We start from the raw sequence: 25,543 nt of genomic DNA on the forward strand, positions 1-25,543 counted from the left end.
AAAAAGATTTATTTAACTATATATTAGGTTTGTTAAGGATTTTCTCTGGGTGTGAGAACTGAATTGACTATAAACTTAGTCATTTCCAGCTGTTTATGCTGATGCATGCTCATGGTTCCAGCACTCAAGAGGCCAGTGGATTTTTGTGAGCTGAAAGCAGCCTGGGCTACATAGTGAGTGCCAGGCCAGCCAGGGCTGGATCTTGAGACCCTGTCTCAAACAACAACAACAACAACAACAACAACAACAACAACAAAGCCGTGTCTGTGTTAGATTCAGTTCTAATTGTGTGGATGTGCTACAGGCTTTTCAGTGCACATGGGGACCCTTATGCAAGCTCTTCAGATCATTTATATTAAGAAAAGGTTTGTATCCCACAATTAAAGTGACAACTCTTGGACTGGAGAGAGGGCTCAGTGGTTAAGAGCACTGATTATTCTTCCAGAGGTCCCGACTTCAATTCCCAGCAATCACATTGGTGGCTCACAACCATCTGTAAAGGGGTCTGGTACCCTCTTCTGGTTTCTGGTATATCTGAAGACAGCTACAGTGTACTCATATAAATAAAATAAATAAATCTTTAAAGAAAAAGTAACAAATCTTGTTTGCAGGGTAGAAAAGTTTAACAACAAAATTCTATGAGATGGTGGTGGTGGTAATGCCTGTGTTGTCTGCACTGGAAAGGAGGAGGTAAGAGGATTAGGACTTCAATGCCAGCCTGAATTACTTGAAATTCCTGTTGTTTTTGTTTTTGGAAATGTTGGAAATTATAACAATAATAATAATAATAATAATAATAATAATAACAATAATAATAATAATGATGACAGGCTAGAGAGATGGCTCAGAGGTTAAGAACACTAGCTGCTCTTCTAGAGGACCAGGGTTTAATCCCAGCATCTTCATGGCAGCTCACAATTGTTTGTAACTCTACTTCAAGGTAATCTAATACCCTTACACAGACATACATGCAGGCAAAACACCAATGCACATAAAATAAAAATAAATACATTTTAAAAATAAAACAATAATAAACTTTAGCAGGAGAAATGACTCAGTCCTAAGAGCATGAGCTGCTGTTTAGGAGGAACTGAGTTTGGTTCCCAGCACCCACAGCAGGAGGCCACAACCTGGCCTTTAGGTTCAGTTCCAGCTCATGCACAAACCCACAGTTTTATACACACACACACACACACACACACACACACACACGTCTAACCATAACTAAAAATAAGAATTAGTTTGCTATAGAGATGGTTCAGTGATTAAGAGCACTGGCTGCTCTTCTAGACTACTTGAGTTCAATTTCAGCAACTGCATGGTGGCTCACAACTGCTATAAATCCAGTTCCAGGAGATCTAATACTACACATGCTCTTCAACCTTGGAGCCATCTCTCTAGTCCCCATATGAAACCTCAATGGATCAAAAAACACAATGAAATAACAAGAAAACCCAAATAAAAATAACAACAAAACAGGACTTGGAGATTTGACCTGGTGACTCTGCAAGCGCAAGGTCTTGGCTCCTAGAAAGATGATGGGAGGAAAAGGAAATGAACTGGGTATATAGCAAGTTGAACATTTGCCTAGCATGCTGGGGCCCTGGTTTCCATCCACACCATACACACTCACATACACTCACACACATACATACTCATACATACACTCATGCACACATACATACACACACACACACATACATACTCACACACACATACTTACACACTCACACACATACAAACACACATACACACTCACACACACGCACACATACACACAGGAGAACTAGAAGTGACGGAAGGTGTGATACACAGATGCTGAATGAGGATAGGAGAAGGATTTGTCTTGGAGAACACTTACTAGAGAGGACATGGTCCACCTAAGCAGAGTCTCTGTGTGGCGGACAGTGGACACACCAGCTGGAAAGGAATTCTGTGCCAAAGGTGGAGTTGAGTTTCAGTGAAAAGTGGAATGAGGAAGACTGGGAGGCATTCGAGGAGGGAGGGGAGCAGCAGCTTAGTCAGGAGAGTCGGAATACCACCATTTCTTTTACTCTATTGTTATTCTGAAAGGAGTCTCACTAGGTAGACCAGGCGTGGATCTCACAGAAATCTACCTGCCTCTGCTTCCTCAGTGTTGGGCTTAAACGAATGCACCACCATGCCTGGAAGAATACCATGATTACTTGAAGAGAAGGATAGGAGAAAAAAAGAAGTTAAAAAGCACACTTTATTTGGAAGTGGAAGGCAGGAAGCTCAGGCTGACCCCGAACTACAGACCTTCCTGCCTCAGGAGCGCTGGAATGATAGACGTGGGCTACCCTACCTGCTTTCGAAGCATATTTTACAAATTGGACTCTTTTTTTTTTTTTTGGTTTTTCAAGACAGGGTTTCTCTGTATAGTCCTGGCTATCCTGGACCTCACTCTGGAGACCAGGCTGGCCTTGAACTCAGAAATCCACCTGCCTCTGCCTCACAAGTGCTGGGATTAAAGGCATGCGCCACCACCGCCCAGCTCGAAGCATATTTTAAATGTAAAGGATCCTATCAATAATTTATTACAATAATTTATAAATATTTTTTATTATTTGCTTCTTACTTTTAGTTATTTTGAGGCAGGGGGGCATGTAGCCCAGGTTCACCCTAATCTTGTCCAAGTATTGGAATTAATACTTGTAGGCTACCACAACTGACTTAGAATCATATTTTGAATGGTCTAAGGAACCTAAGCAAGGTTGATGAGAATTATTATTTGTAGCCCAGGCTAATCCTGGTCTTTTTACCTTACCTCCCAAGTGCTAGGATTAGAGGTGTGTGTGTCACAACATCTGGCTGACAAGAAAGCTACTTAAAGTGTATTGAAAAGGCACTTTTAGCAAGAAAATCTTTTCATAGCTACCATCTCTGAGAAGTGAAAAATGAAGGTACTTTTGCTTTTGATAGTGTTTATAGTCTTAGAATACATTTTATACCATGGAGATGGGTTGTGCTTGTCATTGAAGAGTCTGTGTAATGGGCGTGTGGTTACAGAGTGAATGCTTTTCAGTGGAAACACTGCAGTGGGGGAGGTACATCGGAAGAAGGAAGTCATTGGAATCTTACACCCAACTGCCTTTACTCTCTCTCTCACATTATCTCAAAGCTTAAGTTTACCAGCACCCTTCTCTGCCTTCCTTTCAGGCTAATTCTCTTAGAGCAGTGGGTGATGTGGAAGTATTTCTGTGGGAAAAACAATGTATCAAGGAGATGAGCGCTCACACAGCACCTTTAATTGAGTCAGTTTTAAAGGCTCGCTTTCATGCTGAGGGTCAGCAAGGAACATCGTAGGCGCTTTAAATGAACAGAAGAAAAGATAATGGGAGTTCTGTTAGATGAGCTAAAAGTCTCAACCCCCAAAGGTTAATAATCTGCAACATGTCTCCAGTCAATTTGTTTACCTTAGCAACCCCTTTGCATTCTTACTGGATCCCGAGTCAAAGGAGCACTAGAGATTTCATCTAAAGCACGCAGAAAATGTAGAGACATGAAAGAAAGGTTTCGATTTGGTCTCTACTACCTGAGTCCTCGGAGGCTTGCATCACCCAGTCATCAACAAGTCTTTGTTACAACATTTACACGTGAAATTGTGACAGCTGAGGTCCCTTAAGAATTGTCCTCAAAGCCAACGTGGGACTTACAAATGGCAGTGGCCGAGCAGGACCTTGGAAAGTTATCTTAATGTTTATCTTACATAGGCTCTTATAATAATTACTGGATTCCCATAGGTGGCGTTTGTGTACTGGATGTAGAGCTAATGTAAACACTGGGTAAATGGATGCTGTAACATGAGCAGGCTATGGAGCCACCCGCTCACTTTTAGAAAGGATCCTTGCTATTTAACAGGCATATACTGGTTTTATTCAGATTTCCCTTTGGTTTGTAAGCTTGGCGTCTGGGTCAAACTTTCCCTTACTGCCCTGATTTTTATGGTAGGGCATTTGTGCAGAAAGCCAAGATAAAGGGTGGCTAACTACCAGCCTGTGTTTGTATTTTTCTGGGCCTCTTCTTTGTATATACAGGAATTCTTTTGCTACTGTGAAACACTCCTCCCTCCCTCCCCATCGTCTTTGTCCTTTATGAAGGAATGCTGGGGTGAATCTGCAAGTCCTAACTCCTCCCAAACACATTTACTGCTGTCTTCTAAGGTGAGGCAGAACAGCAGACACCAAAGGGCAAGGCTTTAACGAATTCAGTCCTGTGAAAGCCCTTTTCAACCGCTACTCAGTAGCCTTCCTTGGATTTACTGTAAGTTTCCAGGTTCCCCTACCAAACGCGCTTCCCCTAACTTTGATAGAAAAGAGCAGTGTGTCTCAGATATGTGCGTAGAAGTCGTAGCTTCTGTCCCCTCCCCTTTTAAAAGTTTTTTACTGACTTGCTCTTTCTTCATTTCCTCTCTAAGGCTTTCCCTGGGTTTGAAAAGCTCAGATTAAACAATGGATGCAGCAACCATTCTTTACACCAAATGAATAGGCCCATAAAAGCTACAGTCTACAGACCAACCCAGTAAGCTAATTTAGCAAAATGCCTGTGTGCCTTAACCAGCTTGGGGTGGGGGTAAGGATCTATACTATTTTCTTTCTCAAGACATACTTTAAATGATCCAAAGAACTAAAATTAACTACAAATGGATGTTTAATTGTTTCTTTTCCTTCCTTCCTTCTTTCTTTCTTTCTTTTTTTATTTTTTTGAATAACATGGGCGGCGCTTGGAACTAATCAAAACTAGTCTTATAGTAGTGTTCCTGGAGGTATGCTGGAAAAAAAAAATCACTGGCCTTTTAGTGTGAGAACACAGAGGAACACAGCTTTGTGAGCAAAACTTTTCTGAAAGATGCAACCATCAAGTCTATTGCTGTGAACAAGGCTGGAAAGCTGTCTAGCTGTTGATACTATTAAGTTGATTTTATACATTAAGCTTGAAGAATTAAGGCTGTCCTGTCATTGTCAAGAGGCTGGGTTAAAAATCTCCAAATGCTTCCAAGCGCACACTACTTTAAATAGGATATGTGCATGTTCTAGCCAGTGTTTTATAAATCCATGTGTAGAGATACTTTAATAATTACATCCCCCTAGAGCTTGATTTTCTTTAAATTGTTAAAGCTCTCAAGCGTGTACAGTGTATTGGCTTCCTGTAACTATCATCCGGACTCAACAGCCGTCAGTATCCTCACATTATCTCTCCTTGTTTCTTCCTTTCACTCTTCCAAGCGTGATGCGTACAACTCTTACACTTTTACACCACTGTAAGTCATGATACCTTCACAAACGAGGGCTACCGGTGTGTAACTGAGTCGCGGGGGAGGAGGGATGCGGGGGCCAGGAGCGGGGCGCAAGAGGGCGGGGTTTCGGGGAAAGAAATACCTCATGGGAAGGGCACTCGAGAATGAAGTGAAATGCATCTCCTGCGAAAGCAGTTGTGTCTGTAGAGTTTTCTTCTCCTGGGAAAATTAACTGAAGAAAAGAGAAATAAGGTCAGTGTATAAAAAGGAACTGTCACGGTATCTGAAGAAAGTGGCAGCATCTTCACAGTAAAACTGTTCTGAGGTTGGTTGTTATTCCTTCATCTGAGATTAAGCGGTAAACAAATCACTTGGATACACAGGCACGCAGGTACATTCCTAACACCCGCGTTGGCAGTAAGACCACGGCGGCGGCAGCCTCCTGGACATATTTCTCTCACCGCATTCTTACCCTTCTTTAGGGAAATAATGGCAGCTGTTTTACAAGAACATTGTCCAGGTTATTCTGTATTTTAGAATACTAGAGGTCCGAATTTTATATTTTGGATTGAGTAGCCATTGCTATAGGCAAGAAAGAGGGACCTTGTAACTCCCCACCCCCCTTACGTATGTAAAAAGAATGATTTGAATAACCTCAGAGCAATCAAAGTCCTAATTAAAAGCAGCAGCTGACTTTTCGGCCAAGCTACTCCATCCTCGGGTCTAACCAGAGGAGCATTTTATCACATCTGTACTGACACCCTTGGATATGACTATCTGTTGGCTGAAACTTGACTCTACAGCTTTATGTGTCAGAAACCTTAAAGCTGACACATACCTTTTACATTTTTGCCTTAAACATCCTAATGATAAAAAACGAACAATAATAAACAAATAAATAAATAAATAATAAATAAATAAAACCTTGTCCTGTGTAGTTAAATAACCAGAGATGGCAGACAGCCAGGGGACCAGTTTTATCATTTCATATTGTTACATCATGATTTTGGCTACCTCAACTTACAATGCCCTCCTCCAGTCAGCAACAGGCATGCTCTCTTGATAAACCTGTTTAGATTTTGCATTTTACCTAAAAATCTAGGTTTATTCGTAGACCAACATTCTCCCGTCTATTTACTTGTATGGATAATGGTTTTGAGAATTATTTTCTTAGAAAAACAATTGTAAAATACATAACAATATTTTAAAATGCCCAAATAGTATCCCACCATGAGATAGCTAAATGTACTTCAGAAATCTTCTATAGTTCCCTCAGTACTGTATTAACTGTAAGTTAATCGTTCTCAGTATAAATCGTTCTCAGTATAAGCAGTCACACTTAGAGTCCCAGAAGCACAGACAGGCAAACAAGTTACTCTAGCCAATTATTTCAAAGACCTACCTGGTTTCTGTTCACTGATCAAAAGGAGACTCATGGCAAAAATAAAAAATACCCAAAAAAGGGGCTGGAATCTCATCTTTTTTTCTCTTTTCTCCTTTTTCTTTTCTTTCCTTCTTTTTCTTTTCTTTTCTTTTTCTTTTTTTCTTACAAGCAAGTGAACAATAGCTCTCCAAGTAAAGAAATCGTCTGTAAATAGCCTGAGCAGTATCTGTCCGGCTCACCCCACATCCTATGGCCAGACCTCAGAGGGCTGCCAGCTGCTTTTTCCTGAAAAGGTTAATGATCACATCAGACAAGGTTACTGGTGCTCGGGGCTGCAGTCCGGTCCCAAGCCTCAAGCCCCTCCTCCACTCCTCTCCGCGACTCCCCTGCCACTCCCCCTTATTTCCATAAGCAAATATTGGTGAAATGGACCATTCAGGCACGCAGTAACTTCAGCGGGAAGTCTCCTCCGCAAAGCTCCAAGGAGAGTGACTCCAATTCAATCTGTTTATGAAGAACTATGTAAAACGAGGCATTGCCTGCCTCCTCTCCCCTACTGCATCTGTTTAAACTTTGCATTGCCCATATTGGTCCCACATGCAGGAACCAGTGGAAAGGATGGAAGCCTCCCTTTTGTCCTCTTGCAGAAGGAATGCTGGCGCTCTAACTTAAGGATTCCCAAACAGATTTGTATGGACTCTGTGTTGGAGCGCTTCCTCTTTGCCAAAGCTACTACAAACTAGTGCCTATTTATATTAAATCTCCAAATGGCTTAATGTATGTGGGTTCCTACCATCGGAGATTCCTGGAGTTTAGAAGGTTCAGAAGTAAATCCGTGAAATGTTTATCTTTTCATTTAAGTGCAATTTAAAAAGTGATGGAGGTCATTTTCATCTGCAAACATCCAAGAGTTTTCAAGTTCAGGCAAGCCACAGACATAAAATCAGTACTCTGCTGTAACCTTGCAAGGTTTACATCAGGAGCTTCAGATAAACCTCACCCGCATGCAGCCCAGATTACAGATGAAGGAAGAATGTCGTAGTTCGTCTCTAAACAGTCAGAAGAAACAAAGGGAGTCTAGGTTTTGTCTTGCACACCCATCCACACCTCCTGTCTAAGGGCTTTCTTACCTGTAATAAAAGGCTGTTGTGTATGAGAATTATTGTAATTATTCTAATCCAGAAGGATATATAGCTATACTCTAAAATATAAGTAGACCCAAGCACATGTAAGTGATTGTGAATTGTCAGGAATTTTGTGCCGTTTGGCATCTTTAAAGTCAGGTGGTGGTCACATACAATCTTGGCCTTCTTAAGGTTTGAAGTGCACAAATTGTTTCGATTTTACAAATCAGTCTATAAAATTCCGTATCTGCCTAGTTATTGCAGATTATATAGAACTTTAAAACATTATTTAAAACATTTTTAAAAAAATTATTTAAGGTCAAGTGTGGTGGCAACTATCTTTAATCCCAGCACTCAAAAGGCACAAGCAGGCAGATCTCTGAGTTCCAGGAAAGCCTTGTCTACATAGTGAGTACTGATATAGCCAAGGCTATATAACAGAGTGACCCTGTCTCAAAATGATGATAGAAGATAGATAGATAGTAAAATTTATTTATTTATTTATTTATTTATTTATTTATTCATTTATTTATTTATTTATTTTTGCCTGCATGCATGTCTGAGGACTGTGTGTATGTATATTTATTTATTATTTTTTTGCCTGCATGTATGTCTGAGGACTGTGTATATACAGTGTCCACAGAGTCCAGAAGGGGACATCAGGTCCCCTGAGCTGTAGTTACAAGCAGTAGTGAGCCCCTGTGTGCTTGCTGGAATGAATTCAGGTCCTCTCACAGAGCAGCTCCTGCTCTTAACTGTTGAGCCATTTCTCCAGACCTGTTTCATAGTTATTGTTGTTGGGTTTTGTTTGTTTGTTTGTTTGTTTGTTTTTGAGAATTAAGGCATAAACCAGGTGTGGCAGCATGTGCCTTTAAGTCCAGCATTCAGGAGGCAGAGGCACATGGATCTGAGAGTCTAAGGCTAGCCTGGTCTGCAGAGCATGAGTTCCAGAATAGCCAAGGCTACACAGAGAAATACTGTCTCAAAAAAATAAAAGACAAACAAAGAAAGAATTTTATGAGACTGGAGAGATGGCTATGCGGTTAAGAGAGCTTCCTGCTCTTCCAGAAGACCTGAGTTCAGATGCTAGCAGCCATCCTGGGTGGTTCACAACCATCTGATACTCCAGCCCCAGCTGCTTTCCGGCCTCAGCAGGTACCTGCCCTTATGCGTATACATCCATATACAGACACACACGTACATAATTAAAGGAAAACAACAAAATTTTAAAAAGGGATTTCATGTGTATGTGTGTGTGTATGTATGTATATATATATGTATGTATGTATGTATGTATGTATGTATGTAAGTATGTATGTATGTTGTGTGTGTGTGCGTCCAAGGAGGTGAGAAGAGGCATTGGATCACCTGTCGTTCAAAAGGACAAGACAAGGAAGGTATAAATCTTAGAAGCTGCCCAGAAGAGGAGGAAGTAGAAGAGGAAAACACACATACACACACACACACACACACACCCCACCCACCCACACTACACACACACACCACACACACACACCACACATACACACCACACACACACATACATATACCACACACACACCACACACACACACATACACATACACACACCACACCACACACACATACACACACACCACACACACACACACACCACACACACACACACACACACACCACACACACACACACACCACACACACACCACACACACACCACACACACACACCACACACACACCACACACTAAATGAGTATATAAATGTTAAAATTCATTAAAAAGACAACAAAGTGCTACACACATACAGATAAAAATACTGGTTTGTGTGTTGTTGCTATTTTGAGACAAGGGGTTCCAAAGGTATTGTAGCCTCCAGTTTACAATGCTTTTAGCTCTTGATTCTTCTACCTGCATCTTTTGTGTGCTGGGATTTCAAGTCTGTACCACTCTGCCTAGCTAAATACTTGGAATATGTGTTGGTGGGGTTATAAAGGTTTAGTGAAGGAGTATATTAAACTTGGGAGATGGTAGACATTTATTTATGTAGTTTAAATTATTTCTGAAAAGTTGCGATGCTTGGTGGTAGTGGTGGTGGTGGTGGTGCTGCTGCTGGTGGTGGTGGTGCAATCCTTTAATCCTAGCACTTGGGAGGCAGACGCATGCAGGTCTCTGAGGTGGGAGCCAGCCTAGTCTACAGAGCAAGTTCCAAGACAGCCAGGGTTACCCAGAGAAACCCTGTCTCAGAAACCCAAAAGAGAAAAGAAAATATGTGTCTAATCACACTTGCCTTCCGCGGTTCTTTTTACAGGTACAATAGCTCCCGAGTGTAGAATTGGTGGGCCGCTGAAATGCCAGACACTGAGGAGCAATGTCTATGACCCGTGTTTGTATGGATGTGCGGCCATGCTGGTGGTCAATCATTCATCTTGGCATTGAGCAACTAGGTGTGGAGAAATGCTGGCAGGAAGGTGGAGTCCGAGTAGTGCCTGTGGCTCTGCACAGCTCCCAGCATCCAGCTGTATGAAATGAGGAATCTTCCACACTAGTGCCCACACAGGCCAGCCTCCAGCTGGTGAGCCAAAAGCACTGTCCCTGTAGGCCAAGCACTATGCTAAATATATCTCATGCGTTACTTCATGGGATCTACCCCAGATGCTGAAGTATTTATTAATCTCCCTGCTTCCTTGATGAAGGAATTGATAGCTAAGAAAGAAGAGTGGATAGGATCAATTTTGTGATCTGAGTTTTCAGTCATTTTGCTCTAGTTTCTTCTTTAAGGTGGGAATTCTAGTTCCTATCTTAAAAGTAGCTTACTGAAGCCAGTATAAAAATAAGGGTAGGCTGGGCCTGGTGGCACCCACCTTTAATCCCAGCATTTGGGAGGCAGAGGGAGGCAATCTCTGTGAGTTTGAGACTAGCCTGGACTTCAGAGCCAGTTCCAAGACAACCAGAGCACAAAGAAACCTTACCTTAAAAAAAAAAAAAAAAAAAAGATTGTAAAAATGAGGGTATTTCTTGGATGTACAAGGGCATACTTTTAATTCCAGTGATAAAAGGGAGAAAGAATTCAAGGCTGTTCTTCACTATATAGGATTTCCAGGCTCGCTAGCTATGTATAGATCCTCTCTTTAAAAAAAAAAAACAAAAAGATATCCAAACTGTCATCTAGATTTTTATCTACCCCTAGCTTAATGCAGCTCTCAGCCTTTATCAGAGAATACCACAGAAGGTTCTCTTGTGGTGGGGTAATTTCGTACAGAGATACCAGTGAAGGAAGGTCAGAGAATGTGACTGTGGTGTGGTGTGCTGTGGTGTGCTGTGGTGTGATATAGCACACCAACCCCAAGACTCAAGGAATATGGTAGAAAGGGGCTAGAAAGAAGCCAGAGGTTGGGGGGGGGAGGGTCTGTCAAATAGTGTCCTTTGGACATGACATGATTGATGAGCTCATGAACTCACCATGACTGTGGCTATCCACACAAGGCATCCCTTAACATTTCATCATGGAAGGGAGAAGGGCTATTGGGGCCCCGCCCCTCCCTGAGGGACTATTACCAGTTAATGGTGGATGAAGAGATGGTAACACTTTCTTCAGTGATGTAGCTACTTAGGGGTTGTCCGTGTTCCAGCAAGTTCTGTCCCACCTCCTCACCCAACTCACCCAGCAACCCTAGCTAAACTAACCAGCCCTACACAAAGACAGGAAAACAGGATGAGAACTAGTCAAGAACAAGAAAGGTTTCCATGGGAAAAGGACAGGGTAAGACCAGGCAATGGGGGTGAAAAGGACTAAAATTCATTATATACATGGATGATAACCTCAAAGAATAGTGGGTTTTGTTTATTTGTTTGTTGTCTTTGGTTTTGGTTTTTCGAGACAGGGTTTCTCTGTGTAGCCCTGGCTGTCCTGGAACTCACTCTGTAGACCAGGCTGGCCTCGAACTCAGAAATCTACCTGCCTCTGCCTCCCAAGTGCTGAGATTAAAGGCGTGCACCACCACTGCCTGTCCCTAATTGTTTTTCTTATAAACAATTATAAAACCCAGAGTGTGACCCTATTAAAAAATGGAGTCATGGCTTGTTTTGGTGGCACTCAGGATTGAATTTAGGGCCTTGTACATGCTAGGCCACTACCACTTAGCTAGATCCCTATGGGATCTTTGCAAGTATAATTGACATTGAGACCATATGGTAGTAGGGAGTAAGGTGACTCCTAAATCCAATGTGATATCTGTCCTTATAGGAAAAAGGATAGTGTACATATCACGCATTGGCATATGCCTTTAATCACATCGCTTAGGAGACAGAAGCAGGAGGATTTCTGTGAGTTTGAAGCCAGTCTGTTTATATATAATGAGTTTCAGAACAGTCAGGGCTACATAGTGAGAGATAGTTTGCTGTGGAAAATTCTGCAAATGTGAAGCAATACTCGAAGGGAAAGGAGGAGGAGAGGAGGAGGAAGAGGCACTCCATGATAAGCTCAGAGAGCACCAGGCAACAGAGGTAGGAATTAAAGCTGAGGGTATGGGCCCACGCTGTGATCCCAGAATCTGGGAGACAGAGGCAGGAGGATAAGGAGTTCAAAACCAGCTTCAGTGACACATCAAGTTAAAGGCCAGCCTGGGGTAAATTAGTCTAGATCTCAGAAGCAAATGCCAGATGAGATTTGAACACGCTGCCACAAACCAAGACATGAATGCCAAGCATGCCAGGAGAACAGGTCCTGGCATGGACGTGGAACAGGTCCATTGTTTAATACCTGCCCCATCCCCCAAATAGTCAGTTCTGCTGACCTTGATTTTGGACTTTTGGTCTCTTGAACTACAACAACTACAACAACCACAACAACCACAACCACAACAACAACAACAATAATAACAATTTGTTGTTTTAAGACACTCAGTTTCTAATACTTTGTTATATCAATCCTAGAAACTGATATAATTCAGTGTATATATATATCCTATATATCTATGGAATCTCTATGTAATTTGCTTTTATTTATTTTTATTTTCTGGACAGGGTCTCATTGTATACCCCAGGCTAGTCCTGAATTTGCCATTGTCCTGCCTCAGTCTCTGAATACTGAGATCACTGATAGACTCCACCACACTAACCTTGCTACTATTTAATATAATGAAACACATTTATTTTATGGTGTTATGTGGTGCATGTGAAACCATCATCTTATGATTGTTTTAATCTCCATTTACATAGGAAATAACAAACTCCGAAAGTGTAGGTGCTTGTCCTGAATTAAGTAAGCAAACAGAAAGTGAGCATGAGGTCTTTGTCTTTCCAGGCCTTTCTAACTCTGTGACTCCTCCCGTTTATTTCTTCTTCTTCTTTTTTTTTTTTTTAAAGACTTATTTATTTATTATACGTAAGTATATGGTAGCTGTCCTCAGACATACCAGAGGAGGGCATCAGATCTCATTACAGATGGTTGAGAGCCACCATGTGGTGGCTGGGATTTGAACTGAGGACCTCCAGAAGAGCAGTCAGTGCTCTTACCCGCTGAGCCACCTCTCTAGCCCCCCAACCCCCGTTTATTTCTTTATTTACATATGCATAAGCACTTAAATGCAGGACAGCTTGGGTGAGTTTGTTTTCTCCTTCCACTTTGTGGGTTCTGGGGTTGAACTTTGGTGGTCAGGCTTGGTGGTAAGTACCCTTATCTCTGAGTCATCTCACTGGCTCTCTCTGATTTGTGTGTGTGGGGGGGGAGGCAGTGTACATGTGTATATGCACTTGTCTGTGCAGATGTGCTTGTTCATGTATACACTAGTGGTGGTCAGAAGTTTCTTTTTTTTTTCTATTTATATCATCATCATCATCATCATCATTCTTTTGTGTATGGTTCATGATGTGTGAGGCACGTGGGCATTTGTGGTGGTCAGAGGACATGTGTGTGGAATTGGTTCTCAGTTTGCCAGGCCTGTGCAGCAAGCCCCTTTACTCACTGAGCCATTTAACCAGGTCTTCAACTAGCACCGATATGGGTGCCCAAGCTGATAGAGGGTAGAATAAAAAATGAGAAATGAGTAGTTTTGAAAACTTGTGTAATCAAAATTGACATTCTCCCTGCTTAGAGGAAATGGCAGATTAGACATGTTGGAGATATCATAAAATATATAAAATTAGAATATTGAGTGTGATAAAAAACATTTACTCAGTACAATACTTGCTCAAAAATTTTCCCAGGATCTTCTTGGGCACATGTGCTAGTTGAAAAAACATTACTGAACATAAATGCAGCATCAAGTTAATATCTGAGCCAAAACATATATTTTCTCAAGAACCCATAATGCCAAAAAAAGGACACACTTTTGAGAATACAACTGTCTTTCTAAGCCTCATATATCTGGCAAACCTGACAAAAATAATGTGGTCCATTGGTATAATAGACTCCCAACTTTGTCACATACAAAAACAATGGTGGTAACATCTATGAAACACTCGGGGTGATTCATATACAGCCAGTCGAGCTAGAATAGCTAACCAAGAAGAGCTTTTTGTTACGATGGCACAGCGTCAGCAAGATTAGGGCTCTGTACATAATATTCTAGTGAGGGACAAATTAGATTTAAATCTCTCTGGTGGGGATATGGAGATGGGCTCACTTGTTAAAAAGCTTGCTGGGCAAATGTGGGGATCGGAGTTTGGGTTCCCAGGGCCCCTGTAGAACATTGGGCGTAGCAGCGTGTGCTTGTGAGCCCCTGGTTGGGGTAGGGGAGACAGACAGACTCCCTGGGGCTTGCTTGTCAGTTTGTCTGTAGTAGAGAATTTCAGGCCTTATCTCAAAAATTAAGATGTTGAGTGTTTGAAGAAGGGTTGTTCTCTGGCTCCCACACATACACACATACGCATGCTATGCACATATCTGTGTAACACACGTGATGTATCAACTTGCCGACTAGAAGAGAAGCCACTACAGTCAGACACATTTGGGTCTACCCTCATCCTTCCCACTTGTGACTTTACTCGTGGGCTTTTTTTTTTTTTAATCAAAAACAGTCTCAGGAATTTTTGTCCTAAATCTCAGTCGTTCCTAGGCAATAATTATCATTAAATGATATAAATTACATAATTACACATGATATAAAACTTCTAACAAACTGTCAAAATTCTTCAGTGGCTTTAAGATATGTGGAATTCTCGTCTTTGTTTAACTATAGAGTCTGAAGTTCTGACTGAGTGTTTAGCTTTAAGCAGCTAACAGAGAGAACCTCTGTATGAATCTTAAGCTTGGAGGTTCAGTTCCTGTCCCAAATTGGAAGTAGCTAGGTGTGGCTTAAGCCATGCCATGCCACCTTTAGGGCTTAAGTAGCTCTGATTTTTTTTTTTTTTGTCCTGGAATCTGTCACTGAGACATATGGCTGTAGTCAAAAGAGAAAAGAAATAATTGTTTTTCAAATCGCACTCTTCATTTAAAAAGCGAGGTAGGGCAGGAGATGGCTCCCAGGTTAACAGAGCTGGCTGCACTCCCAGGGGATCTGAGTTTGATTCCCAGACTCCACATCAGGAGGCTCACAGCCACCTGTAACTCCAGCTCCATAAGATCTGATGTCTTTTTCTGGACTCAGAGGGTACCCCCACCATGGCAAGCATACATACATACACATAAATAAAACATTTTAAAATATGCATGGGAGTGATGTTGTTCTATATTAACTAAACATCTGTAAAAAAAAAAGACAATTAAAATTTAAAGTGAAAACATTTAGACTTTAAGTTGACATTATAAAGCTCTATGATTTATCCTGTCCCAATTTTTGGATAGGGTCTCATGAGATCAAGTCTCACTATTTAGCCCCGGCTAGCCTGGAACTCAATAGATGAACTAACATGGAATAGAACTCAGGTCTGCCTGTCTCTGCTTCCCAAGGAATAGGATTAAAGGCGGCCACTGTACCTTGATACCCTAACTTTCGCCTCTACTTGGATTGTCTTTGAGGGGCTAGAGAGATGGCTTAGTGGTTAAGAGGAGATAGTTCTTCCAGAGGATCTGAGTTCAAAATTCCCAGAAACCACATAAGGCGTCTCACAACCACTTATGACTCCAACTCCGGGGGATTCAAATATTCTGCTCTCTGTGGTACACACACACACACACACACACACACACACACACACACACACACTAAATTTTTACATAAATACATATATAGTTGAAACACACACATATATATGTATATATACATATACATACATATACCAGGCAGCTGAGAGAGGGGGACAGACAAAGACTAAGAGACGGGACTGGAGTCTCCGGTCTGCAACCGCCTATTCATTAGAAAAGGCAAAGAGTAAAGTGATTAACGCAGAAGAGGACCCCGGGTTGCTGAGGAGAGAGAAAGAAGAGGAAGGAAGACAAAGGGTGAGTTGGACTGGAAGCTGCGGTGAAGGAATTTCAACAGATTCTTTGTTTGTTTGCTTTGGGGAAGATCTACTTTACAAATGCAATTTCCATACAAGTGTGTGGTGCCTCGTCAACAAAGGAAAGGGGAAGCTAAGCAGAGCCTCTGAGGAAGCTTTAGTGCAAGATCGATGGTCTACTGGAGACAACGTAGACTCAGTTCTCACACCTCATATCACGCCTCCCCACCCCCATTTGTCTGTCTCCCTACCTCCCAATTTCATGAGTCTCTCTCTCTTGTTTCTTGTAACCAATTGGCCCTGATGTCCTGAATTCTCAGTCTCCCAAGTGCTGAATACAGGGATAAACCCCCCACTACAATTGCCTGAGATTCTCTGTCTGTCTGTCTGTCTGTCTGTCTTTTCCTCCTTGTTTGTTTGTTTATTTGTTAGTTTGCTTATTTCTTTATTTTATTTAGAGAGTTTTTCTATGTAGTCCTGATTGTCATGGAACTTGACATGTAGACCAAGCTGGCCAAGAACTCACAGAAATCTGCCTGCCTATACTACCACACTTGGCCTGCCTGAAATTGGTGTCTCTTAAAAGGAAGACATAAAAGAAAAAGAAAACAAAAGATGAAGGAGCACTGGCTATACTTTTTGAGGTGCACTTTGAACTCAAATTATGCTAGGCATTCTCCCACATGAGCAACGAATGGCCCATGCCTGTGAGGAGCGCCCTGATGTGGAATTGAGCAAAGACTTGATTTTGCCGTTGATTGAGGTCTGCAGAATCAGGAATTTCTCCACTACATTGTCTTGGTTCTACAGCTGCTTAGCTTGTGTGCATTTTGTAGGGAATTAAACAGGACAGTGGACTAAACTGGTTCTAAGATTAGGATAAACACAGCAGCTGAGTAAATGCATCCACATTTAACAGAAAATAGTTTTATTACAGATATTTAAAATCCAAACATTGAAAAAAAATTCCTTTCCAGAGGCGAGACAGATGGTACAGCATATAAGAACACTTGCTACTCTCAAAGAGGACCTGAGTTTGATTGCAAGCATCCACATGGTGGCTCCTAACCATCTGTAGCTCCAGTTCCAAGGGATCCAACACCTCAGACCTCTGTGGGCATCAGGCATGAACATAGTACACATACGTCCTTGCAGGCAAACCACACACTGACATAAAAAAAAAATTAAAAGCCGGGCAGTGGTGGCCCATGCCTTTAATCCTAGCACTTGGGAGGCAGAGATAGCCAGGGCTAGACAGAGAAACAATGTTTCAAACAACAACAACAACAACAAAAAATTCTTTCCATGATCACAATCTTAATTTTTGAGGGGTGGGGGGTGGTCTTCCTATGTAGCCTATGGTGTCTTTCCCCTGAGACAGGCCCTAGGGTCTCCACTGTGATTCCAAGCTTGATTCCAATTACAATAAAAACATGGTTATTTTGTTGTTATTTGTATCCTTTTTGTTTTCTTTAAAACATTAACATTTTAAAAAACTTGAAGTTTAAACACAAGGAACTGGTTTTTAAGAAATAATTATGTTTACATGTGTGAGTGTTTTGCCTGTGGGTACTCATGTATGGATGTGCACTATGTGAGTGTCCATCCGATGATCTACACCTGGGGTTACTGGCGGTTTTGAGTCTCCGTGTGGGTACTGGAAACCAAACCTGGGTGCAAGAGCAACAGTGCTCTTAACCCCTGAGCCGTGGATCTACCGTAATCCAATTACTATCGTGCGTCGCCAAAACCGCCTGCACTTTCTTGACAGTTGTCTAAATCAGTGGAAGAATTAAATGTGTGGTTGGACAACAGTTATTTGCCTGACCAGTGGGAACAATCAAAATCATCTAAGCATCTTTCTTTCACATTTGAGTATTTGAACTGTAGGTTGTTGTTTCTTTGTTTTTGTTTATTTGAGATCCTACATAAAGACCTCATGTAGCCCAGGTTAATGTGGGGCTCCTGATCTCTGGCTGGTGAGAAGCTTCATTGTGCATGGAGCACTGTGTATGCTAAGGCTGACAACCTGTGTTCGTTTCCCAGGTCCCACAATGTGGAAAGAGAGAGCTGGTAGGCCATCGTCTGATCTCTGCAGGTGCACTGTGGCATATACACAGCCTTACACACACACACACACACACACACACACACACACACACACATACACACACACACACACAAATACAATTTTTTAAAATTTCTATTTTCCTGCCTGAACCTCTCAAATGCTAGAGTGCAGACATGTGCCACCATGCCTGATTCAAACCGTAAATCTTTCTGTACTCACTCCATACTTATAGACACCAGACTCATAAAATGTAGATGTGGGAAAAAAACAAAATAATGGCCACCTCCTTTGGGATACTGTTATCAACATTTTGGAGTGTCCTTTCCTTTCTTCAAACATGTCTTTGTTTTCTTGCTGTTCCCATCTTGTAATGAATGACTGTCCCTCTGCAGTTCTGATGCTTATGTTGCTTGTGGAGCTGACATTTTATATGGAGGGATTCTGGCATAAGAATGGAAGTCTGGCTACATTTTGTCCCACAATATACAGCCTTAAGACACTCTGCCAAATCTGGTCATGCTTTTAATCCCAGAACTGGAGAGGCAGAGGCAGACTGTCTCTGAGTTCCAAGCCAGCCAGTGCCACACATTAAGATGTGTCTTAAACAAGCAATAAACAAACAATAAATAAAGCACAGCTAATGATTTCCAGGTGATTGAAAATAGACCCTAAACATACAACTCAAGATCAGGGTTCAACTTCTTGTTAGTTGTCACTGGAGCACAGAGATAAAGGTCTGCGAATTAAACCACATCATTGATTAAGAGTCTCCCAGACTTACTCAACCCTGTACTGTGTTACTCAGCAGGGAAAGCTGTTTCTATTTTTCATTATAAGTGATCTGAAACAAATGTAAATGCTGGGACCCATCCAGGCTTCATGCATGCTACAGGGAACACTTTCCCAACTGAGTAACACAGAGTTACCTTGTTTCTTCTTTTCTTCTTCTTTGTTCTTTATTTTGATACAGGGTCCCATATAGCCTAGGCAGGACTCAAGGTTACTGTATACATTGCCTAGGAGCTCTTGACTCTCCTGTCTCCAATTCCAATTGTTGGAATTAAAGGCATGTACTTCCGTACCTGGTGTATTAGGCAGGGTTCTCTAGAGTTACAGAACTTATGAAATGAATCTATCTATCTATCTATCTATCTATCTATCTATCTATCTATCTATCAGCTATCTACGTATCATGTATACGGAATTTATTGGAATGACTTACAGGATGCAGTCCAACTAACCAAACAGTGGCCAACTGTGAATGGAAAGTCCAGGAATCTAGCAGCTGCTCAGTACCACAAGGCTGGGTGTCTCAACTGGTTTTTCTGTAAAAGCTGAAATGCCAAAGAAGTAGGTATCCCAACGAAGGGATGGGTATGCTGGAAAAGTGAAGACAAGCAGGCAGAGAATGAACTGCCTGTCTTCCATTGTCCTTATATAGGCCTCCAGCAGAAGGTAGGGTCCAGGTTAAAGGTGTGCCTCAAGATCTGGGTTGAGGCATGTACTACCCTGCTTCAAGATCTGGATCAAAAGTCCATGTCTTCTAGCCTCAATATTGGGACCAAAGGCTTGTTGTCTTTCTACCTCAAGACCGGGATCACAGGTGTGCCCTCCATTTCTGAATTGTAGTTTATTCCAGATATGGTCAGGTTGACAACTGTGAATAGCCATCATACCTGGTTTAAATATTTTTTTATTAAAAAAAATAGAGTATAAAAGAATGAATTTCATTATGACATATCTCACAGAATAAAAATATCTTGAAATAGATTGGATGTTGTCACATAGTAGCCAACAGAAATATTAACAACACAAGTTATACTTTATACTTCTCTTAAGTACTGAATTATTATTGTTTGTTTAAGTTGTTTTTGTTCTGTTTGTTTTTCTTTGTTTTGTTTTTTTGAGACTCTTTGTGTAGATCATGTTGTCCTGGAACTAGTTCTGTAGACCAGGCTGGCCCTGAACTCACAGAAATCTTCCTGATTCTGCCTCCCAAGTACTAGGATTAAGGCTAGTGATGCTATTTTAGTATCAGACATTTTGAGAGAGCTGAATGTCTTAGTTAGGTCTACTGTTGTTGTGATGAAACACCACAACCAAAAGCAAACTGGGGAGGAAAGGGTTGATTTCACTCAAAGTTCCAGGTAACAGTTCATCAACAGCAGTGGGGCAGGAACTCAGTCAGGACAGGAACCTGGAGGCAGGAGCTGATACCGAAGCCATGGAGGAGTGCAGGAGCTGATCTGATACCGAAGCCATGGAGGAGTGCAGGAGCTGATACAGAAGCCATGGAATAATGCTGCTTACTGGCTTGCTCCTCAAGGCTTTCTCACTGTGCTTTCTTATAGAACCCAGGGCCAGTCCCACGTCAATGACTAACTTGCCTACAGCCTGATCTTACAGTCGAATTTTCTCTATTGACACTCCTTCATCTCTGATGACTCCAGCTTGTATCAAGTTGACATAAAATTAGCCAGCATGCTTATTTAAGTGTATTTTTATTTATTTATTTTTATTTAAGTGTATTAAACGTCATAATTTTACACCACATATTTAGCCAATATTTTATTTTTGTTTCCTAAACTTTTCCATTTGATCATATGGAAACTAATAATGAGTCTGAGAACACCTAGTTTGATTAATAATGTTGGTCTAATTATAAGACATATATGAAGCTAGCTTCCTGTGCTTTCTCGGATGATGATAGCCCTCACCCCCATCAAATGGAATTATTCTTGCCGTGGCCCATAACTATCCTTTAAAGGGCAGCACTTTTTCCACTTTGGAATGCAGATAATAATAGATTTTTTCCCCAAGTGGCTCATGCTGTATCTCTTTATTCCTTTGTACATTGCATATTTGCAGTCTGCCCACTAAATCAAGAAGCACTGGTTTCCTGTGAGAAGGCTGCGATGTGTTTTCCAGTGGAAAAATAAAATAAGTTAAAAGAACACTGGAGTCTCCGCCTCCTCCAGCTATCGGCAGCAGCTGGTCCCAGGCGATGCCACAATCACCCCAACGCTGGGACACACACATGTAGCATAGGAAACGGTTTTCTTGAGTCATTTACAGCGATGTTCTGTGTATGCAGCAGGAAACACCATCTGCATGTTTCACATGGGAATGGAATTTGCCTTTTTGAGAAGAATTTGGTTAGTTCTGCATGCATTTCTCATTTCTATTTCCCATCTCCTCTTCTCATTAATTTTGATTCTTGGGTATCCCATTTTATTTCAGTAGAGACAGTATAATGTAGTGTTTTAGAACCCTAAGATCTGTAATCAGAAAGATTTGAGTGCAAATTTTAATTCTTCCTCCGTAATTAAATGTCACCTTTGTAAGTGGGCATATGGTGTGTCAGGAAAGGGTGGAGGAGAGATGGGAGGGTACACAGAATGCTCAGGCACCGGGCCTACGAGCTGAATGTTTGCTTCATTTCTTGTTGGTATGTCTATCACACTTGAATTCAGACTGAAGGGCTAGTGGAGCCCTTGCCTGGTGTGCTTAAGGTACAAAACTCAATCCCTGGTTCTGAAAGAAAATAAGTCTGAGGGCCAGAAAGATGGCTTTGTGGTTCAGAGACAATTCTGTTCTTCCAGAGAACCTGAGTTCAGTTCCCGGTACCTAAGTTAGGTGGCTCACAGCAGCCTGAAACTCCGATGGAGGATTTGATGCTCTTTTGTGGCCTCCTCAGGCACCTGTACTCTCATGCACAGCCCCCACACAGACTTTCATATGCATCCGTAAAAATGAGAATGAGTCTTTAAAAGTATGAAAATCGAGACAACAGCTGATGGGTGAGCTACTGAACATGAGTGGGATTTAAAAAAAAGAAATTAGTTGAAGTATGTGAGGGTATAGTGTTCCCGTGGAGGTCGGAAGACAAGTTGCATGGATCAGTTGTCTCGTTGTACCTGGCAGACACGGGAATCGAATTCAGAGCATCAGACTTTGCGGTGACTGAGTGTTGTGCCAGCCCCCATGACTGTTGTCTTGCAGGATGCAAGATTTCTTGAGTCTTGCTTACAGGGCTCTCAGTCTCATCTCCTCCTCCTTGACTCGCCTACAGAAAGGTATGAGGAGAGAGTAGAAGCTTGACAGTAAGGTGGCTGAACAGAATGGGTGATTTTTTTTTTTTTTTTCAGGATTTCCGAGGTCCTTAACTGGCTCCGTCGAACCTTGTAATGATGAGCTGGATATTGTTGGGTCTGTCCTCTACCAAAAGGACATGTGGGAGCTTAGCAAATGCTTTCTGAACGTCGGCAGAGACTTGTCTCTGCTCCTAGGAGCACTCAGGTTCTCTGGTTCCTTCAGCAGTGATGGGGGATTATGTCTCCTTTCTCCATCTAGCAGGGATTTCACTGTCAAGTGCAAACAGTCTCACTTCCTACATTTGCCATAGATACTAGATAGGATTTTTTTTTCTTATTAACTTGTGTGCTATTTTGTTGCTATTGATAAAGTGATAAAATATGGAGAGGTAACATCTGTTTGATAAGACTTTAAAAAACATTGATTTTATTTTGTTTTATTTTATTTTGTGTGTGTGTGTCCAATAAGGTCAGAAAAAGGTGTTGGTTCCCTTGGAGCTGGAGGTGAAGGCAGTTGTAAGTCACTGTACTGGTTGGCTGCACTGTACTACCTGCACACTGTAGTGGGTGATTTTGTGTCAACTTGACACAAGCTAGAGTCATCAGGGAAGGAGCCTCAGTTAAGGAAACATCACCAGGATATCCAGCTGTAAGGCATGTTCTCAATTAGTGATCAATGGAGGAGGGCCCAGCCCCCGGTAGGTGGTGCCATCCCAGGGTTGATGGTCCTGGGTTCTATAAGAAAGCAAGCTGAGCAAGCCAGTAGGTAGCATCCTCTATGGCTTCTTCATCAGCTCCTGCCTCCGGGTTCTTGCCCTGTGTGAGTTCCTGTCCTGACTTCCTTCAGTGATGAACAGTGATATGGAAGTGTAAGCCAAATAAACCCTCAACTCCCCAACTTGCATTTTGGTCATGGTGTTTCACTGGAGCAATAGAAACCATAGCTAGGACAGCCACCCATTAGGGTGCTGTGACAAGGTCCTCTGGAAGAGCAGAAAGTATTCTTAACTGCCTAGCCATCATCTCTCCAGCCCCTTGTTTTGAGACAGGGTGTTAACTACATAGCCTAGGCTAGCCTTGAACTTGTGATCTTCCTGCCTCGGCTCTTGAGTGCTGAGATTACAGGTGAGTACTACCACTTTGAAGCCTGAATTTGAGTCTTTCTTTGCTTGATTGGCATTTGAGATGGAGTCTCATTCTGCCCAGTTTTGCCTAGAACTTGTATATAGCCAAGGAGAGTCTTGAACTCCCGATTCTACTATGTTTATCTCCTGTGTGCCTAGATTACAGGTATTTGCCAGCATGCCTGGCTTTGAATTTGGGTCTCACATGTGAAGCCCATGGCTGAATGGAAGAGAAAATATTTCCTTCCATCGGCTGTGTTCTCCCTGACTGGTTAGTGTGGTTAAGAGGCAGTTGTGGACTCCTGGTCCTTTTTGCTGATGCAGGCAAACCTCCAGCCACTCCGGGGAGTTGCTGATGAGATAAATTCCAGGGTACAGAACCCCACACTTTTCATTATAATGGCTTTCAGGCCCATTACTGGTAATAATTTAAAATTGCCTGAATTCATGGCTGAAGGGACCTGCTTCTGCTTTTCATTAAGCGTTACTGAACAGGTGCTGAGCTCTGAGCGCTTTAATGCCTTGCAGCCTCAGCTAAACCACATTTAAAAGTAAAATGTTGGAATTTCTCCCTGGTTTCAGCATCCACATTAAGGAGGGAGTTCAAATTTTAGGATTTGTATATATGGTTTGCATTTGAAAGACAAAATTCTCCTCTTACAGTAGAAGAGGCTGAAGTGGAGATAAATGGTTGGAAAATCGCAAGTTTATCTTTCTAGGTGGCTGCACAAAGTTCTGGAAGCCACAGGGCTTTTTTTTTTTCTCTTTTGTTTTGTTTTTTTCTTTAAACCGTTCTGAGATGAATGGAAGGGAAGGGCATTCTGCTGGGTAAAGTTTGAAGTGGATGAATTCGTGCCTAGGAGATGGGAGGTAATTACAGCACAAACGAGTTGCACATCCGGTGCGTTCATGGAGGGTTAAGCTAAATATTTCAAGCTGTTATTTGTTCTGTTTACTTATGTTTATATGAGGTTAACAACTTCTACAACAGCTCTTTTGGGAAGTTGTTCCCAGGCGTCTTCTGTTAGCTGTCGAGTTCATTTGAATTACTTTATGAGGAATATTTCAAACAGAAGTCAAGGGAAGCCGGGGAGACCTGACTTCTCACACCCTGGGGAGAATTCTTTGTTCTGTTCGTGGCAGAGGCAGCAATAGAAAGTGGAGGAAATAAACAAAATCTTGTGATTGTGTACTTACACATGTCTTTATAGGTGGGAGTTCTGCTGCCTCATACATACAAGCTTGAAGTTATAGGTGTGGAGAAATGAATTGGCGAAGCATTTTGAATGTCAACAGCTTTTGTATGGGTGTGTGGAGATAAGAGAGCAACATAGGGGTATTGGTCCTCAATTCTCATCCTGTTTAGAGATGATCTCTTTTTGTTTTCTTAGCCATTAATAGGTTTTACTATTTTTCAACAGTATATATATGTATATATATGTGTGTGTCTATATATATATACATATATAGACACACAACATATATACACATACATGTATGTATGTACACACACACACACACACACATATATATATATATGCATATACATGTATATGTATATATATGTAAGTTTGGGCCTGGAAGTAGTGGCATACACCTTTAATCCAAGCATTCGGGAGGCAGAAGCAGGGGGATCTCTGAGTTTAAGACCAGCCTGGTTTATGGAGCGATTTCCAAGACAACTAGGGCTACACAGAGAAACCCTGTCTCAAAAAAAACCAACCAACCAACCAACCAGCCAACCAACAAAACAAACCAACCAAAGTAGGTTACAAAATATAAACTCATTTTGTGGAAGATCAGAATATATATAAAGTATATACAAGGGATATGCATACATCTGGAAAAGTATATACAAAATTTTAGCAATATTTGATTTTTGGATGGTAAGAATACAGATTTATTATATATACTTTTAACATTTTCTCATAAAACATGTTTTAGTGTGTAATAAAAAATAATCTAAGTGCATCCTATGCAGTAAAACATGGTAGATATTTAGCACGATGAATTCTTTCTTTAGGAAAGCATTTAAAATTATAGTCTGGAAACCAAAGACTGGGTGGTCCACAGTGGAATTAACTGTTGTATGAGTGACTCATATTTAGGCTTGCTTTGAAAACATTTATT

The 25,543-nt window shown here is 41.5% G+C and overlaps 1 protein-coding gene across 1 annotated transcript in view; it reads right to left on the reverse strand.

The window, feature by feature from the left end:
* Positions 1 to 7,054, reverse strand: part of Apela (apelin receptor early endogenous ligand) — a 9,528-nt gene extending 2,474 nt beyond the window's left edge. Inside the window, exons 1-2 of the mRNA XM_031339946.1 lie at positions 6,660 to 7,054; positions 5,400 to 5,489 (exon numbers count right to left, since the gene is read on the reverse strand). Coding sequence (XP_031195806.1) covers positions 5,401 to 5,489; positions 6,660 to 6,735 — 165 coding nt within the window. The 5' untranslated portion in view covers positions 6,736 to 7,054 and the 3' untranslated portion in view covers position 5,400. The remainder of the gene's footprint in view (positions 1 to 5,399; positions 5,490 to 6,659) is intronic.
* Between the last annotated feature and the right edge of the window lie 18,489 nt (positions 7,055 to 25,543).

Source organism: Mastomys coucha, unplaced genomic scaffold (assembly GCF_008632895.1).
Source record: "Mastomys coucha isolate ucsf_1 unplaced genomic scaffold, UCSF_Mcou_1 pScaffold22, whole genome shotgun sequence".
NCBI lineage: Eukaryota > Metazoa > Chordata > Mammalia > Rodentia > Muridae > Mastomys > Mastomys coucha.